The 21,181-nt window shown below is 46.7% G+C and overlaps 4 protein-coding genes across 4 annotated transcripts; 2 read left to right on the forward strand and 2 right to left on the reverse strand.

The window, feature by feature from the left end:
- Window positions 1-2,639: 2,639 nt before the first annotated feature.
- LOC131893202 (DNA replication licensing factor mcm4-A-like) lies at window positions 2,640-5,886 on the reverse strand. Its single transcript, XM_059243170.1, has 4 exons — window positions 5,022-5,886; window positions 3,239-4,887; window positions 2,905-3,160; window positions 2,640-2,821 (listed from the first exon to the last, which is right to left on the reverse strand). The coding sequence occupies exons 1-4, from the start codon at window positions 5,742-5,744 to the stop codon at window positions 2,720-2,722; spliced, it is 2,730 nt and encodes a 909-aa protein (XP_059099153.1). The 5' UTR covers window positions 5,745-5,886; the 3' UTR covers window positions 2,640-2,719.
- Window positions 5,887-10,112: 4,226 nt separating this feature from the next.
- LOC131892733 (uncharacterized) lies at window positions 10,113-12,318 on the forward strand. The gene has a single exon (XM_059242566.1). It carries the CDS (start codon window positions 10,349-10,351, stop codon window positions 11,945-11,947), a length of 1,599 nt encoding a protein of 532 aa, XP_059098549.1. The 5' UTR covers window positions 10,113-10,348; the 3' UTR covers window positions 11,948-12,318.
- Window positions 12,274-15,447, reverse strand: LOC131892732 (BRCA1-associated protein-like). Its single transcript, XM_059242565.1, has 3 exons — window positions 14,062-15,447; window positions 13,333-13,540; window positions 12,274-13,275 (listed from the first exon to the last, which is right to left on the reverse strand). The coding sequence occupies exons 1-3, from the start codon at window positions 15,080-15,082 to the stop codon at window positions 12,483-12,485; spliced, it is 2,022 nt and encodes a 673-aa protein (XP_059098548.1). The 5' UTR covers window positions 15,083-15,447; the 3' UTR covers window positions 12,274-12,482.
- Window positions 15,448-18,161: 2,714 nt separating this feature from the next.
- Window positions 18,162-20,491, forward strand: LOC131893300 (protein lethal(2)denticleless-like). The gene has a single exon (XM_059243291.1). The coding sequence runs from the start codon at window positions 18,420-18,422 to the stop codon at window positions 20,361-20,363; it is 1,944 nt and encodes a 647-aa protein (XP_059099274.1). The 5' UTR covers window positions 18,162-18,419; the 3' UTR covers window positions 20,364-20,491.
- Window positions 20,492-21,181: the final 690 nt, after the last annotated feature.

The following is a 21,181-nucleotide window of genomic DNA, read 5'->3' on the forward strand; positions in this document are numbered from 1 at the left end:
TTACGAGATAAACGAAAAACTGAAGGCCATTCTGAAAGCTGAAAAAAGAACGAGTAATTCGTTTAATTTTTGGGTCTTTACAATTGCAGAATTTTAAAATGTATTGGAATTGCAGTTCCTTTTTCGAAAAAAAGGAACAAATTATTGTAATTTCGTTACTAATGCCCTGTCAATATGATAATGACCTTTCAATATCTATGATTGGAGTGTTCATTCTCCGTCTTTTTTAGTGGTTTGCTTTCAAATTTGTTATAAGAAATGTCGTCGAAAACAATCCAAATCGATCGAGACACTTACCTTGGATCCCTATCTCGTGGAGCCTGTCAACTAAAAGGCCATGATCAACATGCCTTGTCGAAGGCCCTGGCAATGCCCAGAGACTCTACATTGACTCATACATCATGACTTTCTAGTGGCTCAATGGCTTGTTTTATTTTCTCAATATGTTTGGTAGATGTTCTAAAATATGCTCTTAAAATATAGCACAGTTTGGCTAAACAATTTATTGAATCGGTTTGTGATCAATTCCCAGGAGACCATACTGTTTAGCAAACCAAATGGTCGATAGACCGACATTCATATAAGTCTAGATATCCTTGAATAGAACTAGATCTAAGTCTTTTTAAAGGCTAGCCGCAACTTCCAGCTGATTTAATGCTGAAATAGAGAGACGTCAAAATAACATTGAAGCCTCGACCAATCTTTTTAAATATGGGTGCCAGAGAGCGATATCACCAACATGGAGAAAATTTTGGAGACAGTAATCTACATTCAACTACACTCGTTCCAACTCTACAGTTCCAACAATACAGGCTGACCAAACTTTCTCTCTAACCACTCTACTAAATGATTGTAACAGCCTTGTTTCTAAGAAGTTTTTAAAATGCACTAAGCAGCCAAAGCCAAAAAGGATTAAAGCATGCTAGGTTACTACATAGAGTCTTAATACTGCACGTGCTTTGAACAAAAGCGACTTGCTCATGGCAGAACAATCATGCTTAAGTCGTGCATCAAATGTGTTATGCTTATAAGTACTATACCATGGGACGGAAATAAATCTTTCTTTCACTAGATACTTACTGAAAAAAGTGAAGCATTTGGAGCAATTTGTTTTTGAAAGCTGAAGGGACGAAATCTTGAATGGTTGTGCTGAGCAAGAGAACCACTTCATTTAGGAAACAAGAAGACCACTTTTTTGAGTTTTGTTTCTGTTTCGTCAAGGAAAAGGTTTAAAATCAATGGAATGATGAAAACTGCAGAAAATGAAAAGTACACAAAACAATGCAAAATAGGGAAAATGATGCATTTGCATTGTTGGGCAGCACTGCTCAACGGTAAGCGGGTCTCTCAAATTTGCAATTTTTCGTTTGCTAAAGAGTTCTTTATTTCTATCATTTCCCCAAGAGTGTATGAGCAAGATCATATTTCTCAACCCAAGGAGCAATACGGTTTTGAACGACTATAATCGGGAATTTTTTGTATTGTACAACCACCAAAAATGTTTGAAGAAGCAAACGAATTGCACTTTTTTCGACTTTTATAACATGTTTTTGCGTTTTCGTAGCTCATATCTCTTAAAATGAACTAGGTCGACAAAAAGTTAAATACTATTCGGGCAGAAACTTGTTAGTTAAAAAAACAACTTTTTCGCTCCCTCTCCCTCTCGCTTGCACTTTGTATGTTATTGTTTTAGACTGTGTTATGTCTTAGTTTTCGTACAAATGGGTGTGTCCACAGGTTATTGAAGAGCACGTTCTTGCCGACTACTTGGATGATGGCTATGGGATGGGTATGTCTGATGAAAACTAAAATAGAGCGGATGTTCGTGACATCTCGAAGTCTTACTTGTCCCACAATAGTCACAAGTTGGATCGGTTCTAGGCGTTTGTAGAGTATCGACTAATTCTACGTATGTTTCGTTTGGAGAATGTTGTGGCTTCATTTGATGCCATACACACCTAACCTCCAAGCCATATTTGTGAGGTGAGGTGTGATGCTACTCATTAGTCATAAAGACGGTTCGAAAAATCCTCCGGCATTTTGTGTGGCTCATTTCACCCAGCAATTGCTCGTATTGTCAAGATGACTATCAATTCTGGATTCAGACGGAAGAATAGTCATTTCCATGCATGTTTAGTCTTGTTTTGAAAAGGATTTAAAAGTTCATGAATTTTGAAATGAGCATGTGGTCATTTTTTCGGTTGCTTTGTTCGGTTCCATGTAGCAAGATGGATTGTTTTAGTTGCCAATGAAGGGGAAAGGGGAAATCTCAGCGAGGCGTTTGGCGACCTCGTGTTAAGCGTAGATGGGAAATTTTGTGGAAATTTTGACCTTACAAAGACCAATTATGAATTAAGAGAGGTTAGGGCCTGTGGTTCTGGTGTTGCTTCTATTTAGTCATCATGGCAGCCCAACAGTCACCTGACGAATTTGAGCCAACTTGAGAATGAGTCAACTACATCCGTGATATTTCAATATTTCATGTTAGATTTATATGTATACGTCCGTCATTTACGCCCTAAGTATTAGTCTTCAATAGCCCTTCGAAGGAATCGAGACAAACACACACACAAACACACACACACGTGGGCTTTGTGAGAAGTTCAGATGGAGCACCAGCTTGGTCGGCATTCTTTAAATACATACTATACAACATAATATATTTCAAGTTCAAAGAGTAAAAGCTTTTAGAACAGGGCCTTTCTCTCTCTTGTTTGTTTTACCGAGGGTTGATTCGAATGGTGGCGCGTCCAGTCAAGGTGACGATTCCGTCGTCTGATAAATCTTTGAGCGCATCTTCGTACATGTCTCGGGTAATCATCTGCGCAGAAAAAGTGCCAATCAGTTTTCATGATCAAGACTTGGATTTTGTTTAAAGAAATGACGACTTGAATGGCCCCTTACCATGTCGGATCCATCTCGAAGTTCACTCCAAGTCTTGGCAAAATTCAACGTAGGCTGTTTGCCTTTCTTATCAATGATGGCCTTCAAGGTGTTCTTGACTTCCATTCGTCGCTTCCGATAGCCTTCGCTTTGACCAGTAGTGATGATGGACAGGTCAATGGTACCAGACATGGGGTCAGTCGCCGACTGTTTCAGAGCCTCACGATGAATACGATTGGCCTCCTCCACATCGATGACCTCGACAGTCTCGGACATTCTAGAGCGAGGAAAGACGAGTTGTTATCTAGTTAGTTCTGCCCTCAACCTGTAAAAGAATGTCGAGAAGAGGTGCTACCTCATTTTGGCGTGAGCTTCGGCCAAACGGATCAGGGATTCGAGTTGACGAGGATAAGCCGTGACCTGACCTCGACCGCTTCCCACTTGCCGCATTTTCACATACGACTGAATCAAGTGCGTGCCAGCTTCGTCCGTCAGTTTTGGGTTGAAGTGTTGCTTACTGTAGGCCAAGTAATCGCGGAGAATGGCCATGTCCATGTGCTCTTCCTCGGATTCGTCGCCCGAGCGGTAATACAAACTCACCAAATGCCGTCCTAACCGCTTGTCGAAGAGCTCATCTTGAGGGTCGAGGATCAAGAAGATCAGGTCGAACCGAGACATGAGCGTATGGGGCAGTTGGATATTTTCCACGATGGTTTTCTTGTTGTTCCATTGCGACTCGATTGGATTGGCTGCGGCCAAAACCGAGGTTCGAGCATTCAATTGGCAGATGATTCCGGCCTTGGCAATGGACAGGGTCTGCTGTTCCATCACCTCGTGAAGGATGGATCGAGTGGAGTCGTTCATTTTGTCGAACTCGTCGATACAACAGATGCCGTTGTCGGCCAAGACCAGTGCTCCAGTTTGAAGGACAAGTTGGCGCGTTTCCGGGTCTTTGGTCACGTAAGCGGTCAGACCCACGGCCGAGCTACCCTTTCCGGAGGTGTATTGGGACCTGGGCACCAAGTTGAAAACGTACTGAAGCAATTGGGACTTGGAGGTACCCGGGTCTCCGCAGAGGAGGATGTTGATCTCGGAGCGAAAGCTGCCGCCCCGTCCAGTGTGCGAGAAGTCCTTTTGACTCCCGCCAAACAACTGAAGTAGGATCCCTTTCTTGATGTCTTCATTCTCGTAGATGGAAGGCGCGATGGCTCGAGCCAATCGCTCGTAGATGTCGGGTTTCTGGCTCAGCTCCTTCAGCAAAGCCACTCTTTCCTCGGCGAAAACGTGCTCTTTGTTCTCATCGCCGCCATTGTGAAGACGTCGGGCGTCCGTTCGACGGAAGTGGACCACGTCAATGTGGGTCTTGTAGATGCTCTTGATGTTCCGGACCAAAGGATTGACTTTGACCGGCACGGCTCGGTAGATGCCGGTGACCGAGATCCGATCCCCGGGTTGAACCTTGTCCACCAGATCCCCGTGCGCGTACAGGACAACGGTGTGAGGGGTTTGACCGGCGGGCATGTCATCGGGCGATTCCTGGAGCTTGATCATTTGCTTGTCCGAGAACTTGGATCGGTTGTGGATCATGGTGAACGAGTGGTTGGTGTTGCAATTGGTGCAAAGCGTGGGTTCAGCAATCCGGCCTCGCTCAACTTCCACGGTGGCCGTGAGGTGGCACACCGAGCAACGGAAAAGCGCCTCGGCCATCTCCGGCATCAGGCTCGAGGACCGAATGACCATGCCCGTGATGGTAATGAGCTGATCAATGTCCTCCGGGTTGAGCGCACGCATGTTTCGCGTTTTGTCCGCGTTGAAAGGGCGCACTTGGATTTGATGGGCCAGGACCATGTCCGGATATTTGTCGAAGAACATTTCGTTGACGGCCATGTCAAAAGTTGGAATAACTTCTTGTGGATAGCAAACCAGTTGGCGATAAAGGTCCTCGTCGAACTGTTGGATGTGTCCGCAATTGATGTTCATATAAGGATCCTCCGTGACATTGATCTACAACAATGACAAGTTTTCAAGCGCTTTCAAGATTGGATCGCATTTCAACCCTTTTGAAACTACTTGTATGAGAATCATGACTCACTCATTTGAATGAAGGGGACAATTGATACATGGGGAAACTCAGTTACCTCGGCCAAACGTTGCATGTAAACGGGCTCATCGGCCTCGAAGCCTTCCATGCGCTCATCATCTTGGACGGATTCATCCAGGAACGAGGCCAAGAACTTCTTGAACTTTTGCTTGCACACTTGCACGGACACATCCGTGCCCCAAATCACCAAATGTGGCGCGGAATCGGACACTTCCGAGGCTGGCACCATCTCCGAGGGCGGGGCACGGGCGGCACGGGCCGGGGTAGCCGTGCGACTTCGTCCACTCCGTCGACTGGGCGTGGCGCCCATCTCAGAGGTGGGGGGCGGCACATCACTCTCCGAGCCGCCGGGTCCCGCCCCCTTGGCCGGCGTGACATTGACTTGCCGCAGCCGTCGCTCCGACTGAATGTCCGATCGGATGCGGATGGGCGTGCCACGCGCTCCGCCCACCGAGGTACGGAACTGGGACGAGCCTACGGACGAGGGCGTGCCATAATTTAAAGGCGAAGACAAGTCGATCTCGGACACCAAGACCGAGCCGGGTCCACCCGGCGGGACCGAACGGGGCGGGGCCTCCTGACTGGCGGTGTGGGGCGTGGCCGACGCCTCCAGGGGCGTGGGACTGGCCGGTAGGGGCTGAGCCAGATCGGAAGAAGGCTCGGGCCCGGGCATCAAAGACGAACTCCGCGACGATCGGCGTGATCCGCGACGCGAATCCGAAGTGGGCGTGCCCGGAGTGGCGGGTGAAGGTGAAGACATGGCGGCACCCGATGCGAGGATTGGTTGTCAAGGACGGAAACAAAGGCAAGGCGGCGTTGACTTGAGCTTGGAGACCCAATTGAGGGGAAGGCGGGCTCAATCAAGTCAGACTATGCAAAACATCCCAGCATCCACTCTTCAGGTTGGCCATTCGCTTTTCATAGGGTTGAGTCCAAAAGACGACAGAAAAGAGCCAGAGGTCAGCAAAGTGATAAAACCGGGTCGTAACGCAGACATGAGCAGAAAAAAATACCGGGATCCTTGACAGCTGCTATGTCGTTTAAGCATGTTTATTCTGATATTTAGGGGATAGGGGTGGAAAATGGGGATTGATGGACAAAATTTGGAGAGTCAGTCATCTTTGTCTGGGATATATATTACTATAACAGGCAGCGCTGTTTCTCAGGCCAATGTGGCCTGAAGACAGAAAGAAGAGTTTGGCGCTTTTGGCGGGAAAGAGCGGGCGAAAGAAAATGGCCTGGGATCAACTCAACGATGAAAATAAATGGCCTCGAAAAAACATGGGGTCGATGTTTGGCGGCCGATATTCAGATAGCTAAGGCCGACCAAGACTCACAAAAACCGAGACATTTCTATACCGAGTGGGTTTCTTATTTTCCTGCACTTGGCAACGAAGAGGTTAGGGGGCCGACGTAGCCGGAACTAGATAGGATTCACTACAGCTGACCCCAAGGGAATTCACAACCAATGTCTGGCACGACATGTACTTGTTGGGTAAAGTGTAACTTAACCAGTACTTCAAATATATTCATTCAATATTAATTTGTAGCTGAAGGACCATATCAAATGAAGCCAAAAGGCAAGAGCGGACATAAAAAAAAACCATGCCTTGAAATAATTAGGCCAGTATGTAGAGAGACAGGAGATCTGACTCAAAATTAGACCGGATTCTATCTAGAGCTGGGTGAAATAAAGTGTCATCAGCTCATTTTCACTAGTCTAAATTCAGGTGTTATGTCAGTCACTCCATTGTTAAGGTTACATCATTTGGTTGGAGGTCTGAAATGCGACACTATTCAGCAACCCACGCCATGGGTGCTTGAGATTACTAATGTCAATAAACAAGCCAATTCAAACCTCAAACAAGATTCAAACAATCAACGCCAACCAATTAGGATTCAGCGGCCTTGCGTCACAAAATGGTGGCAAAATGTAAACAAGGTTTGTCATTGATTGAAATTGTGGGTAAGAACAGTCAAAGGAGCAATCAGAGCAATCCCTGTCAAAGTAAAAAGGCGAGTTTCAAGGTCAAATAATTTTGTCCAAAACTGTTGCTACAAGACAACGTTTTTGAAGCCGTTTCAGAATCAATCACAATTAGAATCCTTTTAGCATCATGCTCTGGGCTAGAAGGAAAAAATCTTCAGACCAGTACATAAATCTCAAGCTAATGTCGGCAAATCCCTTATGTACTGTAAACTTGATGATGGCCTAAATGCAAAAAAAAACCTCCAAATTGCCCCTAAACTAGATTTCACATGAAATTGCCGCTACTTTTATTGATACATGATTTATTAAACAAAGATTAGTACCTAAGATTAATACAAAAGGGAATATTTTACCTAACATGACTTCACTAAAGAATTGGCCATAAGCAAAGTTTAGTCACCCTTGGAAAATGATTAATTTTCAAAGCTGCCAACCCCCTAGTTTGCAAGCAGCAAATGAAAAGCCAACACTCATCAAAGAAAAGCTGAAGAAAGAGTGAAGACATTTACTTGACTCAGGCACTGAGTAGATAGTTTTTTTTTTGAGCTAGTGAGCAACTTTTTGCATTCCCTTACATTCCATCATAAAATAATTTGCAAGCCTGGGAAAGTTGATAGCATTAGCCTGATTTAGTGAAGAAAAATCCAAGATTTTCTTTTATTGATCTAAAGTTTGGGACTAGAGTGTAGACTTAACAAGTTTGGACATGGCCTGGTTTATAAAAAAAATTGAGAAATGGAGAATGAGTGGGTGGGCTGGGCCAGGCTTTGACCTTCCAGCCTTGACATCAGAGGCAAAAACTTCACTATTTGTCACTTCAAGCACCCCAAGCCATGATGGAGCAACTTGAACTAGGCCAGTATTGACAGGGCTAGCCAGTCCAGCACTACAGCGCAACAGCACTACACCACTCCATGAAAGTGGGCTGACCAATTGGGATGTAAGTACTGATGGGTACTGACATGTAATGCAAGCTGATCAGCTTGCAAGCTTTGATCTTGATTTTTTATGTTCCATTCCAGTTCAAAAAACATCCTAACAGTTTGATTCCCTCACTGCTGATTTCAGTGCCGCCATTATTAGTTCAAAGCCATATTTTATAAACACAAATTGCTCACAAAGTTAGGTGGAAACCAACCATGATTAAGCCATGTCTCTACAACTGGAAACTAATAGATGCTTTTGTAAGTGCAAACTTCTCAAAAAAGTTACTTGTAAAATAATCTGACGTTATGAAATGGCTTCATTGTTTACAGGATAGAGTAGCTTGCAAAAGAAAATATCTTTTTTCACCTTTGCCAGTCAGGCCACGTTAAGACCAGATTTAAGAAATCTGGCATTCTGAAAAGGGAGAGATATTCAGTTTCCTAGCATGTCATCAGAAAAGTTCATTATGTAAGGTGGCCCTTATGAGGTACTTACACATACCACGTACATATCTGCATATTCTGTCTACGCCAAGTAATGTTGGTAAAAGAGAGATAAGTTGGGTGCGTTTGTATTTATGTTTTGTATGAGTTAAGTGGTGCAATGAATCTCTTTTTCTAATTCATAATGAATTGGACAGGATATAATTTGGGGTCTCATATATTCTCAAGAGTTATAGTTGTGATAATTACAGGAATCATGATTGTTGATTTTGGCTTGGCTGGCTTTTGAGGTCAACATTCATTTGTGGGTTAGTTGGCAAGCCTGTTAAGACTCTTTTCCTGGGTGTTTTTGTTTCTTGTACTCTTTCCTTGCTTGGAATTTTCTGACAAGAATAGAGTTCAGCTCAATCTTCCTTATAGTGTTTCTAACCATTCATCATATTGAGGCTTGTTAAGACTTTCCTGATTTTTGAATCTCCATCCCTTCTCCATGGTTGTACTATCAATGGGAATGTTGAGCTTTTATAGGGTGAAACAAAATCACCCCTGCCTATTGAAATTTTGAAATATTGAAAAAGTGAAAAACTCAATGCCAATTCATTGGCTCAAGATCTCTAACCAAGTTGGAACAAGCTGACATTTGAGAGGTGGAAGAAGAGCCAAGAAGTGGGAGACGCCATCATACATTGTACTTTGTTGATGTTAATCTGGAAAACATCAATTGGGATTGGTGGACTGAACTGGTGATGAAGCAAAGTGATCAATGTCTGTAAGTACTTGCTTTTGGAACTACCTTGTAGCTTTATGATGTATGATGCACTTGCACATGAATACAAGTGCCTTGGCAAGAACTTTTCAATTCTGTAGTAAAATCAGTTTGGCCAACAATCAGATGTCACCAGTCAGAGTTGTTGGAACTTGGAAGCAACATTTGAAACCTATTAAAGGCCACATTGTGTTGGAACAAAATTTCGTATTGTAAATTACAGCATTAAATTCTTAGCAATGAGTTTCTCAACTAACTTGATTGAATGCTATTCATAATGGAGCCAAAATGAATGCCTGGCAAACATCAAAATGAGTAATTGGGAATAATCTGGCGGCACTGTAGTTTATCATGTCAACAAAAAGCGTTCAAAATTTTTGATATGATCTCAAATGCTTTCCTTGTATCCCTGGTCTTGTTTGTTACTAGAGCTATTGCAACTAATAGGCCAGATATTTTGTTGATATGACATACATTTTAAGTTCAATTCTGGAACAACCATTTTAACCTGTTTGTAAGCATGAAAACAAGAGTGGGCCCATTGAATACCTTGTTTGAAGGTCCATTTCAGTAAAAGTGCCCTGATTCTGATTCCATTTGATCTGATACAAGATTGAATCAAGCTTTTGCTTCAACAGGCAATAGATCAAAAATCAGCACCAAGGCCCATCACTCCATCACTACAGATGAGATGAAAAAATAATCATGGAGGTTGCCACTAGGGCTACCAATTTACATTTTCAGCGCCATCTGGCATCACCAGCGGAAAATTGGAAGCCCGTTAGCTAGTCACAAAAAGTAACCCTGATACTTCTTCCATCAAACCAGGGTTGCTTTTGGGATCAAACCTAATCTTTGACGTTCCTTTGGAAACGGCTCGTGCTTTGGCTTGCCTAGCTTTCTGCCAATCCCAATTTTGAAACTTGATTTGATGCCATCACTAGTCACGTCAATCCCCTTTTCATTTCAGCTCCTGCGCATGTGCCAAATGCTTTGCCTAGGCATCCTAGGCTTGACCCTCTTACACATACAGCAGCAGGTTTGAGTGGGTCCCACCAAGAGTGAGCCGCACTTGTCCCACCTTCGAGCACGCCCATGGCTATTTCTGGCCAGTTGTACCAGCGGTCCCAGGTATAGGGCCGTATGAAGAGGCTGGACCAGGCCCCAGGAGCTGAGGCACGAGGCCTGAGCGATTAGTGGATGGGCCTGGCTGAGTCGGGTTGAAACCGCTTGAGCGGATGTCCTCATCCAGTGAAGAGCCCTGTGGGGCGAGCGCGCGGCCCCGCCCGTCTGGCGCCCGTCGAGCGGGTTGGAAGCGGTCGCACACCGCGCCCTTGACGACCTGGACGCACTTGAGTCCGGTGAAACGGGTCAAAGCCGACGAATCGGGGGCGGAAGGGGCGCCGTGCCAGTTGTGCCACGCCTACGCGTCGACCTTCGACCCGTTGCTGCAATGTGACGATCTGCGGGCCCATCATTTCTGCCTACTATTTAGTTCGGGCTTGGGTCAACGCGGCTCGGAGGATGAAGGATTGCGGGGTTTCCTGCCCGTGGATGTGCGGCGAGAATTGCGGCGCGGATCACGCTTGAAATGCGTGTATTGTAAGCAAAAGGGCGCTACGGTGGGGTGTGCCCGCTCCACGTGTAAGAAGAGTTATCATTTGCCGTGCGGCATGCGGAACAAATCGGTCCAGCAATACTTTGATCAGTTCAAGTCCTTTTGTTCCGCCCATCGTCCCGTGCAGAAGGTCGCACCAACGGCGGTGCGACCCGCCCAGGTGGCTCGGCCCGAGTGCGGCTTGTGCGCGCGAGCCTTGGATAAGCTCCGACCGACTTTTTACGTGCTGCGGGCGCCGTGCTGCGGCGGGTGGTTACACCGTGATTGTTTGCAGAGCGCCATTCTAGCCGAGGCCGGTACTCAGTGCCCGTTGTGTTTCGACAACACCGTTTTTGCCCGGGAAATCCGGATCTATGGACTCTACTTTCCCGTTGAAGGGCTTAAACCCCGCCCTACCTGGCCCACGGGCGCTCCACCGCCCCCCATAAAAGTGTGTGGCGCCAAGTTTTGCATCTGTCCCCGGGGTCGGCAATTGGGCGAAGGCCCGCCTGATCATGATTGGTACCTGACCCGTTGTGCCGCTTGTCAAAGTCGCGGTATTCATGCGGCTTGCGGTGGCTTAACCGCTTACCAAGATCCGCTCTGGTTGTGCTACGCCTGTCGCATGGTGGTGCGGGAAACGCCGGAGAATCGTGGTTTACGCTTCAAATGGGGTACGGCCCGACAAATGCGGCACGGCCATGAGTTCCGAACAGCCCAAGAGCTCAAAGCCGACTTAAAGCGCACCATCTACCGTTTATCTCAGACCCTTGAGAGCCCGGATAATGAGGTCTCCACCCATGGTCCCTCTTGTCCACCACCCGTTCATCGTTCACAGCCTCCTCCAGTTCCTCCTCCTGGCCCGTCCACGGCTTCCGCGGCTCCTCTGCCGCCTCCCACGACGCCGACGGCCCCCACTTATCGGATCGATCCCAAAGAGCACTACAATCTCACCTTGGAAGATCTCATTGTCCGGGGTCTGAATCGCGAGTACAATCCCACCTTCAAGAAGCCACCCTCGATCTCGTCTGGGCCCCAATCGCCCACCAAAGAATCCTCGCCCGGAGACTCGGATTATGAGAGCTCCCAAGAGAGCCACTCATCTGGTGGCCAAGCGAATCCGCGACCCCAAGGCTTGTCGTCTCAATCGCCGAGCGTTCCGGGATCAGCCTCCAATTTGGATGCCAAGATCCATGCCAAAATCAAAGACTATTTCAAAAAAGACCATGACCATGCTTAAAAAGCAACGCATGGTCATGCATCATCCAAGCATGCCGTTGTTCTTCCTGGTGAACCAATGCAACCACCTTGGTCCCATTTCCGAGTCCCAACCAAGTGGGAAAGACCCTCTAGGGCAATAAACCTGAACCTGACCAAGACCAACGAGAAACAGTCCAGCAAAATCGATTGTCGTTCAGAATGAGTCTACTTAAGGATGGCCCGTTTCCCAGGTTCTCCTTCTGGTGATCTGGACACGAAACTCAATTCCGAATGTTACAAAGAAATATCACGCCCTATCAAAATTGACATGTGAAAAAGAGCATCTAAAAGAGTTTACGAATTAGAACCAGTCAAAGAGAATATACATCCAACCACTATACTTTCACACAATGACACTGTTTTCATTACTGATATCGATGATATTTGTAGAGTGTTATTGCCTTCTTAAAACGTTTTAATCGCGTAATATTTGTGTGAGGAAGAATTGGAAAAGCAGTCAACGGCTTTGACTAATTAGCCCGGTAGGTGGTGGTGATGATTTTTAATCAGCGATCTCACTTGCCTTTCCGTTTCTTTTGACTTTTCCGAACCGCTCCCGTGAACGTCTCCGCCGCATCATTGGACCCAACGGAGACGTCTCCGTTCTGAATCTCGTCTCGCATCGGCGACTGAGCAATCTTCTGCTGAGCTTCCATATAGAACATGAGATCACGCATTTGCTCTTGCAGCTCCTTGACTTCCGCGTCCTTGGCCGTCTTCACATCCAAGAGTTGATTCTCAAAGCGATCCACGCGTTTCTGGTATTCGCCCTGATTTCGTCGCAAGCTCTCGTTCATCTGCTTCTCTTCTTGGAGCTCAAGGTGCAGTTTCTGGAACTTGGAGTTCATTTGGGCGAGCTTCTGGTCGCTTTTGGCCTTCTCCTTTGAGAGCACGAGCAACTTAACCTCCATTTGCTTGCTCTCCTCCACAGACTTGCGAGCTCGACTCACCACCTCTTCCATTTCTTGCGAGGCGCTCTCTTCCATCCGCGAGATCTTCTCCTCGTAATATCTACGTTGAGCCTCCAATTGCGAGGTCAACAGATATGTGTACTCCAATTGGATCGAGTCCATCTTCTCGTCGGAATTGACGGACACGCCATCCACGGTTTTCCCACTACTTTGTTTACCCTCGTGGGCATGAGGCCCCTCTTGGGCCTCCACAAACTTGCCATCACAACCGTCCGTTTGAACCAATCGATGGACGAAATTATCACCTACGTAGTCCCACACGCGATTCTGACCCAGTTCCAGGGTGTAATTGTGACCCGTGTCTTTAAAGTGAGCGTGCGAATGCCCGCCCACATACCTGGAAAACGCCGTGTTTATAATTCAAACATGCGCCAAAATCAGGATGGATTCATACCTGCCGCATCCCACGTAACCGCACACGAGACACATCCACAAATCGTCAGAGCTTTGGCACTCGGAGCAGATCTCCTCCTCCACCCGATTCGGGGTCTGAATGTAGCGACACACGGGACAAGTGGAATCACTCCATTGGGCCAAACAAGACCCATGGAACGTGTGGTTACATAGGATGGTCAATACCGTGGAGATGGACTCGTCCATTTCTAGGGCGGGTACAATAATAATAATAATAATAATCATCATCATCAGACACGAGCTCGACTGGATGGCCCTAATCAATAAATAGCAACTGAGAGCCACACTCGAAACAAAAAAAAGAGCTTTGATTCTCATTGGGTGAGCCTTGGCTCAACGACCAACCATCTCTTAAATTGAACCTATTGGATGGCCTTAAACTGATGACATACTTTCAATTGGAAAACGAAGCTTCAACTTCAATTGTTCTGGCAAAAACCAAGGAGGAAATTACGCGGTGCTGATTGAGGACTGTACTCATTATCCATCCCAACATTTGTGCAATTTGGGTCCTTGCCAGCGAGGTGCCGCAGGCTTGCGCCGCTGCCTAGGCGCCCCCAGGCCCTGGCAACCGAAAGATTTGGTTAGGTTTTGGTCAGGTTAGGTCTAAAAGATTACCATGGTTACTAACTAACAAAGTCACTCTGCACAAATGTTGAGATGGATAACAGTTACAGTTGAGGACTTGATGTTGGCTGGGTCTACTTACTTTCCAGGCAAATACTGCAGAGCGGCAATTCCGTATGTCCAGCCAACGGGTAATACTCGGATTCGCGGCAAGTCTCGACCTTGCTCACGTACACCAACGAGCACACATCTTCCTCAATTGAGTTGAAGCGGGCCCCGTTGAAGGCCTGAAAGAACTCGTCGGCCGGTTCTTGACACTTGAACCGTAACAACACCATATACTGATTGGGGCTGCCATCCTGGATGATCCGCATCATTTCCAAATCCTCCCGAGACGGCGCCGTGAACTGCAGCAAGTCCAGCGTCTTGATCTTGGACGGAACGCCTAAAATGCACAACATGGGACTGCGAATGACGCCATCTTCCAGCGACGTGGCCTGATTCTCCTTGTACAAATGAATCACGCCTTTGGTGACCTCGACAAATGGATTGCCCGAGACGAACTTGAGCACGTCCTCGCCGGTTTCGGCCGAACTTACGACCGAGGCGGCTCGCGACACACTTGAAGCTACGGCCGAGGCCACAGACGCACCCAGACACAACGAGGCGTCGGGCCCGTCATCCGGCGGAGAGCTCTCTTTCGAAGTGGACGCCTCACGGCTGACGCTCATGGTGGAATCCCAGTTGCGAAACGTGGTGATGGTCAAGGTCGAGTGACTCCGACGCCCACGGGCTCGGCGAGCGCGGGCCAATCCCACTTCCGGATCGTGAGGCGGGCGGAGCGTGAGCGTGTCAAAAACGTCCTCCAGCGATTTGCCCCGATTGTACGAGATGTCGGGGCTCAATTCCGGCGCTGGACTGTCGAGCTCGATCTGGATGGCGCAGAAATTGACGCGGCTGAGTGGCGGCCCTGCCTGGCCGAGTCGAGTCGAGGGCGGGTGGCCGGGAATCAGGGCGTGGGCGGGCGCGGCCAGGCCGGCGCCCGAATCAGATGAAGATGAGGAGAAAGATGCGGAGGAGGCGGAGGAGGGTGGCGGCGAGGCGATGGGCCCAGGACGGATAGCGATGATTGGATGGGCGGCGGATGAGCCCCAACGGGACATGACCGTCGTCGTTCGGGCATGAACCGCGATTAGCCGCACATGATGATGGGGAGGCAGCCCGCACTCGATCACGAGAGATTCAGAGAGTCCGATGCGGATGGGGATTGAACGGGCTCTGACCGTGGGATAGGGCAAGTAGGCGGGTCGGATGGGGGGTGGCACGGGCGATGGGACACTAGTATCGAATTAGGATGGATAATCCTGGCCAGAGAGGATGGGAACGACGAGCCCAGGAGAGGTAATGATAGGTCAGCCCAACCATTTTCAAGAGAAATCTTGAAATGTCAACAATGGTGAACGCTGAATGAGGGTGACCCCAAAATGGGGCCGACATTACTGATGGGACCAATCTGCAGTTTGAATGACAGATTGCTGCAAACAGCAATTTCAGCTCCGCTTGATCAGTTTGCAAACTGTTTGGAGCAGATTTAGCTGATTTCAGGTAAGCCAAATTGAGACATATTTTTCTTCTTCTTAAAGCATAAGTTCTATAGATTGTTTGGAGTAAATGTAGTCTTTTTAGTATTGGGCTGATTGAAAAGGAACTGTATGAATAGCCAATCAAAAACCACACCCTTCATGACAAAATATGGTCTAATCCAAACCATCAAAAGTGCCAATTTTGGAAATCCTGAATCAGTGCGTTCTTTCAGCTTTGCGAATATTTTACTTTTGCGTCCAAAACTATCAAAGTGAATCTTTAAGATCACGGATCTTTGTTGGTTAAGACCTTCCTTATGGTCTTTTTTCACGTTAGAACTCACTTTACTATGGTATTTAAACTTGATGAGATATTTAAAGCTTTGGCCAAAAATCGTCTTGACTTTTACTCTCCAATTTGGCCAGCCAAGACTTTAGGACAAGAAATCAACCTGACCATTTGTTGATGGGCCCCATTTGGCGTGACAGTGTGGCAAAATATTACCATGAGATAATATGTAAGCGGTGTTGAATAACATTCCTCATCGTTCATTCAGAACAATGTTCAATTCAAGAAATAAGGTCTTCAATTGCATTTTTATGACCCATAATTTCAATTATTCATTGGCAATGAAACGAAACAAATATCTATTGGTCTGGATATAGCTTAAGAATGGGAGTGGGCTGTATCTATAATATCTGATTCAGAGACACTAGTCTTCCAGCTATTCAGTTTCAGTCAATAATTTTGGCAATTCATAATCAAATCAGGTTTATCAGTAGCACATAATAAGTGGTCAGTTACTCAACTTTACATTCATTTAAGGTGCACCATTGTCGTTCTCATCTGAATTGCAAAGGAAGTGTCTCAAGATAAAGTTTATAAAACTTTATTTCCGATCAATCTGAATCAAGCAGTGAATATACTGCTCAAAGGTCCTAATCAACCGGCAACTATTGTTATCATGGAATTTGTGTCCTTTTGGCAACGGGAAGCACGTCTCAATGAGCACATCTCCATCCAAGGCAATGCTCTAATATTCGTAGGGCTTATGTAGGCGTTAATCCAGTAGCAGGATTTAAGTCAGACTTGGACAAGTTTTTGACTAAAATTCCGGATCAACCTTATATTCAAGGATTAGCCAGATCAGCCAATTCTAATTCGTTGGTCGATCAAATAATATATATAAATAAAAGTCAAGTAAAATGAATAATCTTTTTGTCTTGAACTGCTGGGATTCCAATCCCGGTAGCGGTAAGGAAGTCCGCACCAAAAAAAAATGTGAGAACTCTCTGGTGAGGAGAGAACAAGGGATGGCGGAGAATGAGGAGAATGAGGGTTGAGTGACTCCTGGATTCCTGTTCCTGTCTGTTTCAACAAGACATGATCCTCTGTTGTTTTGGAAACCAAAGTTTTTTGTTAATCTTATTAAATAAGATGGCTATGATGCTCATATGAATCAAGTCAGCCATAAAAGACATGCACTTTATACAGCCATCTTTAGGAAGAAATCCAATAGAATCAATCGAGATTCGTCATAGGAGGATTCAGTATTTCCAAATAAACAACGACGTTCCACTTTTTGTTCTGTAGTCCCAATAATTCAATAATGTATGCTTATTTAGCTCTCAAACAATGCTTTGTTACTGTGAGTGACTAAATATCGAAAATATAGTTTTGGACAAAATTATCTCAATTCAAGGTGACAACCAATTTGTTAGGTCAGGCAAACATTCCATTTACGTACAACTTACACAAAAGAGAACGTACTTAAAACATAAATAGTAATGCTTTGTTAAAATGGCAGTGTATTGGTTAAGCTATATATGACCTCAACTGTTTGTGGCCAAAATATGTGTCTTTTTCTTCTTGAAACCATTGGTACGATGATTTCGGTTTTTTTTTTTTAAATTCTCATGAGCTGGACTATCATAACAAATAATCGACAAAAAGGCGCTGTAAACGACAGATTCCATAATTGATATGTTTTGTTACAACACTACTAACTAGACACAGCTTGTGCAAAGATAGAAACCCTGATAATCATGACCTTCTGGTCCACAAAAGTTGAACCCGAAATTAAACCGATAATTGTCAACAGTATGACCCCAAATTCTTCACAATCAACATGAATCCAGCTCAACAGAGTACCTTTTTAGGTATCACAGAGAATCAATTTCAGCTTACATCATTTCCCCTTTACCAAGAGCCACTCATGAAATATCATGAAGTAAGTAAAGGCGCTTTAAGTGCGTCACCAGTTGTAGGTCCTCTGCAACCCTTGTCTTTGAATAGATTGGTGTTTGGTTTGAAATTGGTACAGCTGAAATTGCGAACAGCTTAGATTGGTAATTTGCACTGCTTGATAGTTTGGGAATTCCCATCAGTAGCCGACATCCGATTTTTAATAAGTAAGGGCCGGTACAATTGCCCACATTTCTTATCACAATGACTTGGTTTTAGGTTATCGACTTTTAATTGAACCAGACATGTTACGAAAAGCTAGCGGTGAGCCATGAAAAATGAAATAGGCTGTAATTAATTGGCTGGCTGAGTTATTCAAGCCCTGAAATGACTATCTGAAATAAAGGTTGCGTAGATGGTAACAGCTCATCCCCGAACTCGGTGCACAGCTCGGACGTTCTGTCCTCAACCTGGATCATATCATCATGTTCCACAGCCATCCTCTGATCCTTTTGATCCTTTTGATCCTGCGCCAGAAGCGCGTCACCCTTGACCCTTGTAGTCACCCAACCTCGTTTGTTGTTAAGGTCTTTCTGCTGATTTTAGACGTTTTGGCCCCTTCATTGTGGCGGGAAGGTCCACGCAGTGCCACTCAGGAGTCGCCGCTATATCCGCCTTCACACGCCCCCTCCTATCGCGTACACCCCAGATTCGAGGTTTGACCATCTCACCATGGACGTCCCGGTCCCGGTGCCTGATTTTGAGGTGGGCACCCGCCACACCCAACCCGGATGGTCGTACTTGACCCAGCGGGCCTTGGGCTTCCGTCAACGGTTGGCGTCCGATCAACTTTGGTTGGGCGCCCTGCGAAGTCGTCCCGTCGATCGATTCGATACGCCCAGCCCGCCCGGACCCGATGGGCTGGACTCCGACGCGCCCACCTACGCCATGAAGTTCTGTCCCATCCCGGGCTTCCAGCACATCCTGATGACGGCCAATGAAGAGGGCTGTCTGAACCGCATCGACACGTCGGCCCGGCCTTTGGCCCGCCCCGGGCTGTCCCAGCGTTGCCATCGGAATGCCATCTTGGACCTGAGCTGGGCCGCCCACCGGGCCGACGTTTGGGTGACCGTGTCGGGCGATTTGAAGGCCAAGACGTGGATTTTGGGGCCGGACGGGGTGGGGCGGGAAGAGCGCGAGTTTCTGGGCCATCTTCGTACGGTCAAGACCGTTGAATTTGAGCCGGGCAGTGATCAGGTGTTTGCCACGGGCTCGCGGGATAGCGCCATCCATGTTTGGGATCGCCGAGAATCGCCTCCCACGCATTTAGTCAATCGAATCAGGTTTGCCCACAAGAACCCGCGATGCGGTGACCGAATAGCTCGGGCCAAAAGCGGAACGAGCGGTGCGCGACTTCCACGGAATAATGAGTTTGGTAGTAGTTCCATCACGGCGATTAAGTATCAGGATGCTCATACGCTCATTTCGTGCGCCGATAATGACGGGCTCATCAAGGTCTGGGATCTGCGTCGAGCCTATTCCGCGTATCGCGGCGACCCCTTGCCCCAATGTCAATTCCGTCATCCGGGTCATTCCAGCCATCAAGGCTTCACGGCCTTGGCCCTCAATCCGGGAAGCCCGCATTTATATGCGGCTTGCATGGACCGCTCCGTGTATCAATATAACTTGCACACGCAACAATCCCTGCCGGAGCGAGCTTTCATCGGCAGTGATTGTAGCTCGTTCTACGTCAAATTGGCTTTGAGTCCCGAGGGCCAATATCTCGTCAGCGGCTCCAAGAATCGTTGTGCCGTCATTTGGAACACGGAGGCTTTGCCCAAGGCATGGCCCGCCCCTTCTGATCCCCAACACCCGTGGGTCACTATCGAGCCTTCGGCTTGTCTCACCGGTCACAATGCCGAGGTCACGTGCGTTGACTGGTGTCAATCGGGTTGGAAATTGGCCACCTGTGCCGATGATATGGAACATCGTCTGTGGGAGTGGCATCCTGAGCATGAAAACGAGACGTGCGGTCAGGCTTCGGCCGAAATGAGTCGCATTGTGCGGTTTGATACACGCCAGAAGACAGTCTTGTCGCATGGGACGTGGGTAACTCCGCATCCCGTGTTCTTCCCTAAATCGACGGTTCTCAGGGCTGTGAACACTAATTCGGGTGTGTCAAAATCGAGCGGGTCTGGATCACCCTCGGTTAATATCAAAGACTTCCTCCAAGGCAGTCCTGCTCGCAAACGAGTTGCCACCAAAGAGAATGTCCGGAGTAAACGCCTCAAATTCGAACCGCCCAGTCCGCCTCCATCTACAAAGAAAAGCCCCTCGTGTGTTGTTAGTCCCTTGGCCAAGTTGCCGTGCTCCCCAAGAAAGATGCAATGTAATAATGTGGGCCAGGACAGTCGTCGATCGCCCCGGAAATTGCAGTTTACCCCCCTGAATTCTTCCATAACGGCGAATCTGCCCAATTCCGTCAAGGATGCCTCGAAGCTGATGTTGAAGCCCGTGTGCACCCCACCTAAGAAGACGAATTGGCTCACTAATTTGAGTCAATTGAGAAAGAAGGAATTCGGATCCCGGACCCCGAACAAGTCGCCAAGATCCTCGCCCCGGAATTCACCGAAAACATCTCGAACTAAAGCAGGCGCCAAGGTGGGTCCTACATAAAGGCCAGCGTAAGCCCTCAAATGTTGTTCATGCGCACCGATGGTGCAGAAATATTTGTACTCACTCATCAGCTCGGAGAAGTACGTATGATGCTTCATAACCTGAACCAATATAGCCCATTGAGTGAATTCGCGTCCTCTAAATAAGGATAAATCATAATAGACGACTGTGTTATCCAGAGGTCTTTGATGGAGGAATGTGACCCTATATCCATGAAGTGGTGGTCGAAACAACCCTTTCGCAAAAAAAAAAAAATGTGCTTTAATAAACCAATGCAAGTAATTGAAGGTGTTTTTCCATTCCAACTAGACCTAGGGAAAAAAACGTAATACCTAAAGCCACGGACTTCTAGAAATATGGACTGCGAACGAGCTTCCCGGCAAATCAGCCTGCTCTTGGTCATAGCCACTCTGAGCCACTTGTCGAATTATTTAAAGTAATAAAATAAGAAACGTAGATCTTATTGACGTATGTAGAAGTGCTTATTTGGAATAAGATGAGCGGTTTAGGAGGTAGGACATTTTTGCTTCCGTTTGCAGTCCATATCTCTAGAAGTCCGTGCTAAAGCCTAGGATCTTACATATGCTTTCGTCATATTTAGGTCAAATAATCTGGATTGCATTTTGGGGGAAACAACTATTTTTGGCGTTTCTTGTGACCGTTTTTGGGATCATTTGGTCACTAGTTATTTAAAATTGCAGATTGATAATAGCTATCAATCTCAGTCATGTCTTTCTTTCGACATTCGCGCCATTTTTTATTTCTAATCTTTGGTAGCATATTGCATTAGAAGTAAAAAACAATGAATAATGTACACT

Source organism: Tigriopus californicus, chromosome 2, assembly GCF_007210705.1.
Source record: "Tigriopus californicus strain San Diego chromosome 2, Tcal_SD_v2.1, whole genome shotgun sequence".
NCBI classification, from domain to species: domain Eukaryota; kingdom Metazoa; phylum Arthropoda; class Copepoda; order Harpacticoida; family Harpacticidae; genus Tigriopus; species Tigriopus californicus.